The sequence below is a fragment of the Terrapene carolina genome, unplaced genomic scaffold, assembly GCF_002925995.2.
Source record: "Terrapene carolina triunguis isolate 2854851 unplaced genomic scaffold, T_m_triunguis-2.0 Scaffold84, whole genome shotgun sequence".
In the NCBI taxonomy this organism is placed as follows: Eukaryota; Metazoa; Chordata; order Testudines; family Emydidae; genus Terrapene; species Terrapene triunguis.
The window spans coordinates 37,095,446-37,109,277 of NW_020664435.1; the positions used below are offsets into that span (position 1 = coordinate 37,095,446).

The 13,832-nt window shown below is 41.7% G+C and overlaps 1 protein-coding gene across 1 annotated transcript in view; it reads left to right on the forward strand.

Moving 5' to 3' along the window:
• The window catches only part of LOC112102201 (macrophage mannose receptor 1-like), a 55,308-nt gene extending 41,476 nt beyond the window's left edge, over positions 1–13,832 (forward strand). The window contains exons 25-30 of the mRNA XM_026649476.1: positions 1,852–2,017; positions 3,453–3,605; positions 6,538–6,654; positions 11,047–11,214; positions 12,185–12,226; positions 12,941–13,832. Of these exons, the coding sequence (XP_026505261.1) occupies positions 1,852–2,017; positions 3,453–3,605; positions 6,538–6,654; positions 11,047–11,214; positions 12,185–12,226; positions 12,941–13,188 (894 nt within the window). The 3' untranslated portion in view covers positions 13,189–13,832. The remainder of the gene's footprint in view (positions 1–1,851; positions 2,018–3,452; positions 3,606–6,537; positions 6,655–11,046; positions 11,215–12,184; positions 12,227–12,940) is intronic.

Consider the following 13,832-nt stretch of genomic DNA (forward strand, 5'->3'; position numbering starts at 1 on the left):
TGGAACTGCTGCCCCTGTCCGGAACGGCCGCCCCAAGCACCTGCTTGAGAAGCTGGTGCCTGGAGCCGGCCCTGGGGATAGGACAAGGAGCCAAGGGAGGCTGAGGGGGGTGGGCGATTGAGATAAGGGTGCTGGGGATGAGGAGTTCAGGAAGGTGGAGAACTGGAACAAGAGGCCGGGGGAGGGGGGCCGACGGGCTGAGTCAAGGGCAGGCTGGGGAGGCCCAGGGCAGAAGGGGTCAGGCTTGGGGAGGTCAGAGGCAGAAAGTCTATGACCACTACCCAAGGAACTTGAGCCTCAACATTCCACTCCTGTCAGCAAATGGTGGCAAAATTGGTTGACACATTTGTGCCTCTTCTCCCTGCAATGGCTGGCCTACATAGAAGATAACAATCTACTACTGCTGTCAGTTACTCTGTTAGCTCAAGTAGCGGAGGTCTGTGCTGTGGAGCCAAAAGTTCTAGCCCTACCTATAAGACCAATGGGAATCAATATGGTTCCACATGGTGGAATTTGTGTTTTTTGTTTGCTTTAAACAAACAAAAAACTAGGAAAATACATTTAAAAATGATGAATGTTAAGAATATTGCTTGTGCAACCTTAATTTGGACTCCTTCCACCTATGTGTTATGCTATAGTCTTTAATCATATGATCACATACTATTTTTTCCCATAGTATCCCTGCTTCATTCAGTGCACAGCATGGAAAGTGCTCATTGAATGACTTGGGGCTTTGCACTAAATGAGGCTGCTGTCTGTAGGACCATGGAGACATATGTTGCACACGTTGGAAGGTGTATGGTTGCAAGGATGGTCTCATGGTTTAGGTAATAGAATACTCCTTTGGAGAAATGGATTCTGTCTCTGCTCCAGAGTTCCTGTGTAATGCTGGGTGAGTCACTAAATTAACATTTTCACAGGTGGTCAGTAAGGCCATATCTATACGGATATACTTGGAAGTTAAGGCAAATCAACTAAAGGTGTGAAATCAATGTGTACAAGTTAAAGTGCATTAAACCCCCGTGTACTCACTTAGGAGTAAAGTGACCTTAGCTCGCTGTAACTTAATCCTCCTTTGAGCATCCACGTGGGAGTTTAATATACTTTAATTTATGCATTTTAACATCACACCTTTGGTTGATTTGCCTTAACTTTCCTTAGTATCCCAATGTAGATATGGCCTTATTGTGTGTGCCTGTTTTCTGGATGCCCAACTTGGGATATTTGGGGCCTATTTTGCAGAAGTCCTGACCACTCACAACTGCAACTGAAGTAAATGAGATCTGTGATCTGAACATATAAAGTGCTTTATAATGCTAAGTTACCTGAAAAATCAGGTCATATGCATCTGTCACGGGCCACTCAAAATTAGTGAACACTTTTGACATTAATGTCTCTGTGCACCAGTTCCTGATCTGTCAAATGGGAATAATAATATCACTTCACCTCATTAATGTTTGTGAAGCGCTCAGATACTATAGTAATGAGCACCATAAAAAAGCCCATTAGGAAATGGATAATTCTGTTTTCAAAGCAGGATTTGAGTAGTGTGCCATAAATATGGCCTGGGGACATATATTGAACAATGAGGATAATTGAATAATTGCCCATTCAGTGAGCACTGTCCATTCTGTGCTCTGAAAGAAGCAGGCATCCTGTGGAAAAAAATAGTGTGTGATCATGTAATTAAAGATGATATCATAATGCATACACACAAGGAGGCTGAATTAAGGTTTTATAGACAAACTTATTTCTGACATTTGAGTGAGTGAGTTTGTGACCGTAATGTTCTTTTTTTTTTTTAAGACAGTTTTTGGATGCAATATTATCTTAATTGTCTTTTGTTTTTAGACTAGTGGCTTTTACAAGTGGACTGATAACTGGAGAATCAAGTACTCTAAGTGGGCCAGTGAGGAGCCAAAACAGAACTTGGCCTGTGTTTATTTAGATGTTGATGGGACCTGGAAGACAGGGTCTTGTGACGAAAATTACCTCTCTGTCTGTAAAAGGTCTGATGGTAAGCAACTGAATTTAGCAATTTTAATTAGTGAGCTTCAAGTTTAAATGCATTCAAGTCTTGATTGTGACTACAGTAGAACCTCAGAGTTACGAACACCAGAGTTATGAATTGACCAGTCAACCGCACACCTTGGAACTGGAAGTATGCAATCAGGTAGCAGCAGAGACCAAAACAAACAAACAACAACAAAAAAGCAAATACAGCACAGTACTGCGTTAAATGTAAACTACTAAAAAAAGTTTTAGTTTTAAAAATTACAGTTAAAAAAAAGATTTGACAAGCTAAGGAAACTGTTTCTGTGCTTGTTTCATTTAAATTAAGATGGTTAAAGGCAACATTTTCCTTCTGTGTAGTAAAGTTTCAAAGCTGTATTAAGTGCAGTTGTAAACTTTTGAAAGAACAACCATAACGTTTTTTTCAGAGTTACGAACATTTCAGAGTTACGAACATCCTCCATTCCTGAGGCATTCGTAACTCTGAGGTTCTATTGTATATATAAATAATGACGTGTACTCTGCTCTAATATTGGTTTCTTTGAAGGAAATAATCATTGATACAGTTTCTTGGTGCTTGACAGACGCTAACTAGTGAATTCTAAAGATTTTTCAAAGTTTATTCCACAAACTAATTGGCGCATTATGCCACTTTATTTTCAGTCTGTAAGCTATGGACCCACTGTTGCATCCCTTGCATATCCAAATACCCTGACTTGAATGAGAGTTTTGGATGCTCAAGAATTTCAGAATTAGGCCTTTTTTACTCAGCTACAAATCTGTCAATCCAACAGGAAGTATCAATGGAGATTTATTGGAAAGTCTAATATCAGCTGCCCTGGCTTCTCGGTTCCCCCCGGAAGCAGGGTCTAGCTGCCTGCAGCTCCCAGCTGGGAGAGGGTTCCATTCTCATCCTGGCTCCCAGCCAGGAGCGGAGTCCAGCCGCCCAGCTCTCCAGAGGAGTGGGGGGCAGCTGGTTTCTAGCTGCCTGGCTTTCTTGTCAATTTCATGGCTCCAACAGCCGATGTAAGGGACACAGCGTCTACACAGATGCTGTGTCACCCTAACTACACCGACATAAGCCCTACACCTCTTGTGGAGTTGGAGTTATTATGCTGGTGTAGTAGGTCATTTACATCAGCGGGACAAGGCTGTAGTGTAGACACAGACATTGTTAGACCAACATGAGCTGCCTTATGTTGACCTAACTGTGTTGTGTAGACCTGGCCTCAGCTGAAGTCAGTGCAGTTACCCCAATGTAAAACCTCCACAGCAGAGTAGAGAATCTGGCCCAGATCATGAACCGTGAATATCTGAGGTTCTTTTTCATGGTATCATGGTCAAATTAGTAGTGGCTGCTTATGGTACAGTATATATGTGTTTTCAGTAACATATCTGAGAAGCCCTTATTGATTTCATACAGCATGGTTTCTTCTCAGTTGCAGTCCCTACTGAACCTCCACAACTCCCTGGAAAATGTCCTACATCTGACATACGCAGATCTTGGATTCCCTTCCATGGTCACTGTTACTACATTGAGTCCTCAGAGACGGAAAGCTGGCCCCAGTCTTCCATGGAATGTGTTCGATTAGGTGAGTGTCGTCTTTAATTAGGACCTAACAGTTTCCTGCAGGCTCACCACTTATTTTGGGCACCAGCCCTACTATCTGCCGCCCAGCAGTTTGATCTTATCTTCAAAGTGAAAAGCTGGGGCACTGTAGGGAAGTGGGCAGGTAGGAAAGAGGTTGGTGGGGAAAGTGGAATTAAAGGAAGCCCTTTCTCCCCTTTCAGAATGAAAAACTGGGAAACTTTACAGTAAAGGTGAGGGTAAAACAAAACAATATTTATCTCTCAAGCCCCCCCCCCCATCCTGTTAATCCTCTTACTGTCTGCCTTTTAGCTTTCCTCAGTTGATGAGCAGAGCCACCTAGTTAATTGATTAATCATTCAGTCCTTAACCAATTACCTCCCTAATTTGCTCCATGTTTGGATTCTTACCAAATACCCATAGTGGTGAGTCAGCCTAAGGCTACTCTCACTTGATCACCAGGCCACTGGTCTGAACCTGGCATAGGTTGAGAGTGAATGAAATTAGTTGCTATGTGATTACTGTTTGGTGGTGAGACATGGTGCACTGGCCATTCGGGGTTTGAGGAGGGAACACATCTGGGCTGACAGTGTCCTGGTCCCTAGAAATAAAACCCACTACCCTGTACCTATATAGGGAGGAACCAGGATCAACAAGGATTAAGAGGCTTTGTTTACTTGTAAGGTGGCATTTGGTATCCTGCCAATTAACCTAGCAATAGGAATTTAATCAGCTGACTTTCCAAAGGAAGGAAGCTGGGAGTTCAAGATGCAGGTCTGCAAGGACTCTTGTCCAGGTACCTGGAAAAAAGCAGATGTATTTTGGACCCTCTTGGTTTCCTTTTACTTGTTTCAATTTAATGACTGTAAAAGGAGTTCCTAGTCTGTGCCAAAATGAGAGAGGTTCTTGATACTTTGTTCTGTTAAAGCCCTAATGAACTGAGCACTTCAAGAAGAGGAGACTTGGTTGTTAGCCACAACCCAGAATTTTATGTGGCCTATGTGAAAGGAGTTGGTGGTCTCAGTTTAATACTTCTTAGATGTTGGTACCCTAGTGTGGCAAATCCACCATAAAAGGAAAAGAACCTAATGCTGGTCTCTTGTAATAACTGGGCCTACAAATTTACCCTAATTGTGAGCTCAACTGTAAGAAGTGAGTAAAAGTTTATAAAATGTCACAACAACCTATGATAATAAATGCTAATAGGAAAAGGTACAAAAGGGAGACGGACTAAATTAGTCCAAACAAAAAGGCTTACTGATACAATTATAGGACTGTGTTGAGATGGTGCCTGGTAAATAAGAGATATTTGGGACTGAAAATCAATTAATCAAAACTGGCATGTTGGTTATTAGACCTAATTGGTGGATAAAATAATAAGGGGATGGGCTATTCCACCCAATGCTCCCTTTTGTGGCCCTCAAAAAGAAAAGCTGGCTACCAAGATGCTGGCTGACTGAAAGATGAGAGAAGGGGAAGGAGCAAACTTTACCATCATGACTGCCACCCCCACCATATCCTGGGATCCTTGGAGCTATTGGGCCTCCATTGTACTTTTGACATCCTGAGAGAGACCTTCATCAGACCAGATCAGACAGAGACACCCAGATGACACTGGGTCACTGCTACCAGCTTTAGTGAAATCTCAGCCATGACCCTGGATGTGAGACTGTGTCTCCACCCCATGTGTTCTTGTCCTTTCCCACCTTATTTCTTTTTCTATCTCTCTCCATTTTCCTTCTGCTTAATAAGGATCTGGCTTAGCCAGCAAAGACTGCATATTTTGCAACATTGCTATAAGAGCAGCTAAATGCAATGCTCTGGGCAGCTCAATAGTGATACAAGTTTGCCAGGTCTCAGAGTGGCTGATAAGACCATGTGCTATGCCTGTGTTTTTCCAGAAGTAAAGTTGCAAGTGAGAGTCAACAGATACATAAACAGTATTTTCTGTTTTAGCTGTTCTTTTCTTCACTGTTTTGTTTTGTCTTCTAGGAAACAGAATTAGACTTTAACAACAGCTACAACAGCCCTGTCCATTTCAACTAACTTTTTCTCCCCCCCCCCCCGGAGTTATTTCCATTTTTAATACCATCTAAGAGACCGTCAGATGATGGGGTAGGGCAGTTCTTTTTAAAAACTCTCTCCACCCAAAGGGAAGGGGAACATGGGATACTGTTAAAATGGAAGACTTACTTAATACTTTACATTTCACATGCTTTAACCTTTCTCCTCCTTGTTTTCTGTATCTTTAATAAAAGGTTAAAAATATTTTAATGATGTGTTTGCCAAGGTACTAAGGTGTCTGAGGACTCTGTATACTAAACCTTGTTTAACTCTGTTTAATGTTGGACAGTGACAGGATCATGTTAATACCTTTGATTCTTAGGCCCCACTTATTCCATCTACATTAATACGACAGGATGTCAGTATTGAGGAAACTGGGATTATGGTGGTAATAAGATCATCCCCTTAACTGGGATATGATGATATTTCTTATTTCCCAAATCAGCTTCTCTCTTCTTTCTTTCTTTCTTTTTCTTTTTAATCCCCGTTGCAAGAGGGAATATATTTAAAAAAAAAAAAGCTGCATTTTTCTCATTGCATTGTCTCTGGCACGTTAAACAGCAGGGAAGGATTGGGGTTGATTGAAAAAATGGAGCATGCAAATACAAAACTAATATAAGATATGTATTGCCTAGAAATAAACAGCATAGCAGCAGGATGTTTTCCTCTAAAGAGCAAAATGCAAGGGCTGTTACTGATCTGTTTCTGGAGCTCTGATTGACTTCAGTGGCAAAAATTAATTACAGTCTATGGCTATTTTAAATGTATCAGGAGGGTTAAGAAAATGTCGTCATGATTGTTTCAAGGGGCAGATCGTTTTCTATGGTGAAACATGCTTAAATTATGCTTATTTATTAATTTATGTTTTGCAGGAGCCTCTTTGGTTTCCATAGAAAATAGAGCTGAAATGAATTTTCTCTTGCACCACTTGGATGCATTTGCAAGTGACGCAAGACAGTTTTGGATTGGAATGTACAAGAATGTGGATGGTAATTATTTAACTTTCAATAGTTATTTACAAATAAGTACTCAAACAGAAGATGGAAATCTGATGTCAAATGCTTAATATTTTTCAATTATAGTACATAAAAAGGAGAAATTATTCAGAAAGGTGACTGCACATTTTATATCCCTGTCTCTCTCTTGTAAATAGAAAAAATTACACGCCTACGGTATTTCATCCAATTTATTTCATTTCACACTTCTCTTTCATTCCCTTGACATTTAACCAAACTTAACAGCACCTCAGTTTTTGAAGAAACCTCAGTGTTAAGTATTTATTCAGCAAGAGGAAGTTCTGAAAAGTCTGCTAAAGTCTTTTAAAGAAATATATTTCTGTATTTATTGGTTAGGATTGTAATGCTGTTTTTCACCTGTGAAGCCACAGCCTGTCATGGGGAGGGGATATGAGAAGGGTTTCCGTAGCAGCAACTATTCTTGCTGGTATTTCGTTTGAGCTAGATGCAATACCTCCAGAAGCCTTGGAGAACATATATAACAGCAGCCTTTGGTATACTATTAATACCACTGCAGTGTGAGGTGAGCATTCTGCTCCTTGCTGGCTGGTTGATCCTGGATGGTGCAGAAAATAGACAGGAACATGCCACCTTACCGATTTACGCCTTTTGGGCCCACTGGATGTTTTCAGCACAGTTGCTGGTACTAGACTTTCCTAGTCCTAGGCACTGGAACTACAGCTCCTATGAGGCACTGCAACAGCATTTCTGAATCGAACTGTTCAGTTTTCAGTCACAAGTTTTGGCAAAAAGATTAGTTTTCAGTGAAATTATTTTGGTTTTTAATTTGCTGAAAACTTGAAAATTTCCATGAATGAAAACAATTTGATTTTCATTTTCCATCTAGCTCCAAGTCTAGGCACTGGGATTCCCTTCTTCCTCGAGACACAGGAAGTAGCAGCTATTCCGGCTAGCTGGGCCTGAGTAAGGGAAGAGCAGAGAACAATAGGTGTATTTTTTAAGTCATCCTGATACAGTCAGGCAGAATTAATTAACTGAGCCAGACCTTGCAAGGGAGCTGATTTCTAGTCTTGGCTCTGATGCAGAGCCAAAACCACAGGGGCTGCTCAGATCCCTGCATCTGAATGACAACAGAGAATACATTGTGGTGCTCAACCCACGATGCGGGCTCCCGGTGCAAGTTCTGGTGCAAGTTCAAAGTCCTGGTCTTAGTCTTCAAGGCTCAGTGGGCCTGGCCATTCCATTCACAGTTCACTGAGGCAGCTGTGCTCCTCTAGGACAGGGGTCAGCAACCTATGGCACTCGTGCCAAAGATGGCACGCGAGGTGATTTTGAGTGGCACTCACAATGCCCGGGGCTATGCTGCCATCCTGGGGTCTCGGATGCCAGCCCCCTGCCACCCAGGGTCATGTCTGCCGGCCCCACTCAGCCCGCTGCCGGCCCTGGCTCCCGGCCACCGGTCCTGTGGGCTCTGCTGCTATCCTGGGGTCCCGGCCGCCGGCCCGGGGTTCTGCTCCTGGCCTCAGCATGGGGCTCTGCAGCTGCCCCCAGCAGTGGCCCGCTGGGCCCAGCCTCGGGCAGTGAGGGGTGCAGACAGGGGCAAGAGGGGGCGCAGCTCAGCATCCCCACCTTAAAAATTGTTCCAGCACCACTGTATTGGGATATTTTTAAGTCCTGATTTGCTGCTTACATCACTATCACGTCACGTGGAACAGCGCACTGCGTTTGACATTGTGCGTGCCATCTGTTGCGATTTTTTCCCCCACTGTAAGTTGAAGGGTACATTTGACAAAATGTCAGCTCCTAAGAAAGCAAAGTTAGATGTCCATTCATTTCAGCCTTCTTGGACAGACACATTTGGATTTATTCAAAAGAAGGACCGTGCTGTTTGTGCTTTCTGTTGTGAAAGTGTTGTTTCTCGCACATCAAGTGTTCAACGACATTTTGAAATGAAGTACAAGAAAACTTTTCTTGACGAAGCAGACAAGAGTGAATCGATCAAAAAGACAGTAGCAGGATATGAGAAGCAAAGCAGTGTTTTTAAATGCTTAAGTGTAAGTAAAAATCAAGCCACAGAAGGAAGTTACAAGATTGCACAGTTCATTGCAAAAAACGGAAAGCCGTTTACAGATGGGGAATATATAAAAAGTTTTTCTCAGCAGTTCAGAGGTTTTGTTCAATGATTTGCCAAATAAAGATCCGTATCTAGAATAAAAGAACTGCCTGTCTCTGCCAGAACAGTTGAGAGACGCGTCAGCGAAATGGCAGAAAACGTAACGAAAAGCAGACGACTGCATTAAAAGACACAGCAGTGTTTAGCGTTGCAGTTGATGAGAATGTGGATATAAACGACGTTCCATGTTTGGCAGTTGTTGCAAGATATTGTGCTTCTGATGAAATCCAAGAGGAACTTTGTTGCCTAAAACCCCTGCATGGCACAACAAAGATGGAAGATATAGCGGAAACTTTCGTAAACCATTTTGAAGAACGAGGAGTTGACATCAGAAAAATATTTTGTGTGACAACAGAGCCTGCCATGGTCAGAAAACAGAAGGGATTTGTAAAGTTACTTGAAGATCAAGTTGGCCACCCAACAGTCAAATTTCACTGTATCATCCATCAAGAAAACCCGTGTGCTAAAATTTCTAATTCAGAGCTTAATAATGTGATGAATACAGTGGTGCAAATTGTGAATGTCCTTGTTGCTCTATCTGCTTTGACTCTCAGACAGTTTCAAGCACTGCTAGAAGAGATGGATAGTGCTTATAATGACATTCCACTTCAAAGCAACATTCGGTGGCTAAGTCGTGGCAAGGTTTTGGTGTGCTTTGTAAACTGTTTTGATGCAATCAAGGCCTTTTTGTCGGAAAAAGGACAAAGCTACCCCAAACTGGATGATGACAAATGGCTGTGTAAGCTCATGTTTCTAACTGACATCCCCGCTCACCTAAACGAACTCAACCTCTGTCTCCAGGGTGCAGGGCAAATGGTTCTGGATCTTTGTGAAACCTGGAAGGCATTTGTTGTAAAACTAGCAGTTTTTTCTCAGGATATTCAAACTTCGACTTTCTGCTACTTCCAACACATAAAAGAGCTATCGACACGTTGCACTGTTAGTGTCGATGAGATTGGAATGTACATGCAAGAACTGGAATCAGAATTTTCTGACAGATTTCAAGCTTTCCAGCAATCTGGCCCAATGCTTTCTTTTCTAATTAAACCTGAAAAGTTCAATGAAAGCAACTTGGATTTGTCTGTATTTCAGTGGATGGATGTTGAAGATTTCAAAATGCAGCTCATTCAGTTAAGAAGCTCAGAATTGTGGGCATCAAAGTTTGGAGATCTGTGGAGTGCATTTAAAGCTACCGAGAGAGATCATGGGGCCTCTATTCTGACCTGCTGGACGTCCCTGCCAGTGAAATTTAACTGTTTGAAGCAAATTGCGTTTGCAATGCTTTCAGCATTTGGATCCACATACCTGTGTGAACAGGTATTTTCACACAAGAAATCTGTCCTCTGTCCCTCTCGGAGCCGGTTAACAACTGATCACTCAGAAGCCTGTGTGCAGCTTAAAGTGCCAAATACGTGCCAGACATTGGAAAATTCATCAAGGAAAAGCAAGGACAAAGATCACACTAAACTGATAAGATCTGCATTTTAATTTAATTTTAAATGAAGCTTCTTAAACATTTTAAAAACCTTATTTACTTTACATACAACAATAGTTTAGTTATAAAACATAGACTTAGGCCTGGTCTACACTAACCCCCCAAGTCGAACTAAGGTACGCAACTTCAGCTACGTGAATAACGTAGCTGAAGTCGACATACCTTAGTTCAAACTTACCGCGGTTCAGACGCGGTCCACACGCGGCAGGCAGGCTCCCCCGTCGACTCCGCGGTACTCCTCTCGCTGAGCTGGAGTACCGCAGTCGACGGCGATCACTTCCTGGTTCGACTTATCGCGTCCAGACAAGACGCGATAAGTCGAACCCAGAACTTCGATTCCCAGCCGCCGAACTAGCGGCTGGGTGTAGGCAAGCCTTTAGAGAGAGACCTTCTAAAAACGTTAAAATGTATTGCTGGCATGCGAAACCTTAAATTACAGAGAATAAATGAAGACTCGGCACACCACTTCTGAAAGGTTGCCGACCCCTGCTCTAGGACAATGCAGCTAACAATGTCCAGGTGAAAACTTACAGACATAAGGCATTCTCAGTTGTGTCTGCCTGGAAGGAGAGAGAAAACTGAGTCCTATAGAACGTTAATGTATTGATTTAATAAATTAATGAATTCAGTGCTCAGATTACAACAATGACAGGTGCCGTAGAAATCATATGATATTGTTTTAATCTCTAGAAATGGGTGGTCCTTAACCTGTCTGTATGTTTCATTTTAACTTTAGGAGAATGGACATGGGCAGACAACAGTGCAGTAGAGTTTGTAAACTGGAAAAAAAGAGAGCCTACGGATGGTTATCATGAACATTGTGTTGATATGGATGCCTCAGATGGCGGCTGGAGAAGCTATTACTGCTCTGCTGACAAAAGATTTATTTGTAAAATACCAAAGAGTAAGTGATATGTTCATTACAGTGGGTTATTAACAATGACTAATATTTATGCTACAAAATCCTTTGCATTGCATATTCTGTATGGGTCTATGTTTGTGGTAGATATTCTGATCCTACTCCCATCGAAATCAGGGGTGAAACTCCCATTTAAGGGCAATTGCTAATAGAGAAGGGGCCCGGGACTCCTGAGTTCCACTCCAATCACCCTTATCCTTAGTGCCTTGGAAGAGCAGGCGCTAACCAAACCAGGCTCTGTTGGGAGGGAGGTGGAGAGGGTATAACCAGAAGGATTTAGGGAGGAGGAGGAGCCAAAACGGAGGAGTTGCAGATGGGATGTGAGGGGAAGAACTTGAGAAGAAGTTAACTGGGGGTGAGAGGACCCAGAATGACAGAGCTACTGCTGAGAGGGAGGAAGGAGATACTGCTGAGAAGCAGCAGTGGAAGGATACTAAGATGTATGTAACTGCGAGGTAAGTAGATGGGTGGATGTGCCTAGGACCCAATGGAAGGAAGAGGAGAATTGTGACCTAGTTTGTTTTTCTGTTGCCCCCTTGGTCTTGGTGTCCTAGACGTAAAAATGCAAATATGGATTTTCAGTTTTCCCCATACTTCAGTGTGAAAAACCTTTAGCTTCTCAAAATGTCATGAAGGCTTGACATTCTGAAGGTGTGAAATCATCCCAGATCAATTGGTAACATTTTTTTCATGCAAAACAAACAAAAATATTTTTTTCCTGGATCTAATTTTTAACTGGAATGTTTTGCTTGATTTGGGTAGATGATTCATTTGGATTAAATTAAAGGGGTTATCATATATTTTGCATCTCCATTATTTTACTTTATTTTAAAATGCAGCGTGCCCAACATAGTAATTCTTCATACAGGATTTATTTACTCTGTGTGACTGTATAATTTGGTGTAAAATGGAGACTTAGACTATGAATATCTTTTTTTTTTTTTTAATTTGAAAGTTACTGAAGTTGAACCATCTGAGAAGCCATCAGACAATAAAGGTAGGACTGCTTTCTTATAAGCAAATTAAAGAGAGACCCAAATCAGGTTATAAATATAAGAACATAAGAACAGCCATACTGGGTCAGGCCAGGTCCAGTATCCTAGCCCAATATCCCATCTTCTGACAGTGGCCACTGCCAGGTGCCCCAGAGGAAATGAACAGAACAGGTAATCCATTCCCTGTCACTCATTCCCAGCTTCTGGCAAACAGAGGCTAGGATACCATCCCTGCCTATCTTGGCTAATAGCCATTGATGGACCTATCCTCCATGAATTTATCTAGTTCTTTTTCAAATATTTATTTTATTTTCTGACAAAATTACTGTTTGATACCCAGCTCTGTGGATGTTTATTTGAAATGTATTATTGTGATTATTATATCTCCAACCTGACTAAAAAGCAGAACTCTCCCCTCAAACTCAATTTCATTTTGAATTAAGGTATTTAATTGTGTTTTGACTGGACCCTCTGTATGATATATTTTGTGACTAGCACTATAGAAGTTATCTGTAAACTGTAATGATGTACAGCCATAAAACTCTGCCTTCAAAAATAAGGTCATTGGGCCTGATTTTCTGCTGATTCTCCACAATTTACATTGACTTGGAGTTATGAGTACTCAGAACTATTGGAAATCAGACTCATTGTCAGACCCTAATATATATCATCATAATCCTTAGGATCCTGAGTAATTGCTTCACATTCATTTACAGTACTGAAGACAGATGAAGCTGTTCCTGCACACCGCTTAAGTGGGATGGCTGTTATTCTGGTCCTTCTCATTCTAGTAGGAGCTGGCCTTACAGCCTATTTTTTCTACAAAAAAAAAAGACACAACCAGCTACCAACAGATGTCAGCTTTGACAACACTCTGTATTGCAATAGAGATGCTGTTCCTGCAGCTAGTGACTCAAAGTATCTTGTGGCCAACATTGAGCAGAATGAACAAGCTATGCTTTAATTCACAAAATAAAAATCATTTTGATAAAAATTAATTCATCTGGACTACATGAACCCTTAAGACAAAGCTGTTTTATCCTGTTAAAATTGTAGTGCATTTTGCAGAGACTGCATTGGTGTGTTACGTACATTCCTTCCATAGTCTTGCGAGGTTCTGGATCTACTTGTAGAAGAATAGTTCTGTGGGAGGCTATTTAATAAAAGAACCAAATATGACCTCAAGCCATGTGAAAAACATTCAAAACTATTCTACTGTCCCTACATGGCACCTTCATCCCTATCAACCATAAAAAGAGCCAGGCTCATCATGCTGATTATGAGAATAATCATTACAGACTCTTCAAAGCACTCAGAAAAGCAACTGTCTAATTCTATTGGAATCCTGCAAATCTCACTCCAGAGTTGCAGCACTCCATGCTGGTGCCATTGTATTTCACTTCAGCATATAAAAAGAGACTTTTTTTGTTGTATAACTTCAGTTCAGATGACTTCACAACACCTACTCAACATGTTCTCTGATGGGGCTTGATCCACTGAAGTCAATGGGATTCTTTCGACCGACTTCCCAGAGCACTAGATCAGGCCATAGGCGCCGACTCCGTGGGTGCTCCAGGGCTGGAGCACCCACGGGGAAAAATTGTTGGA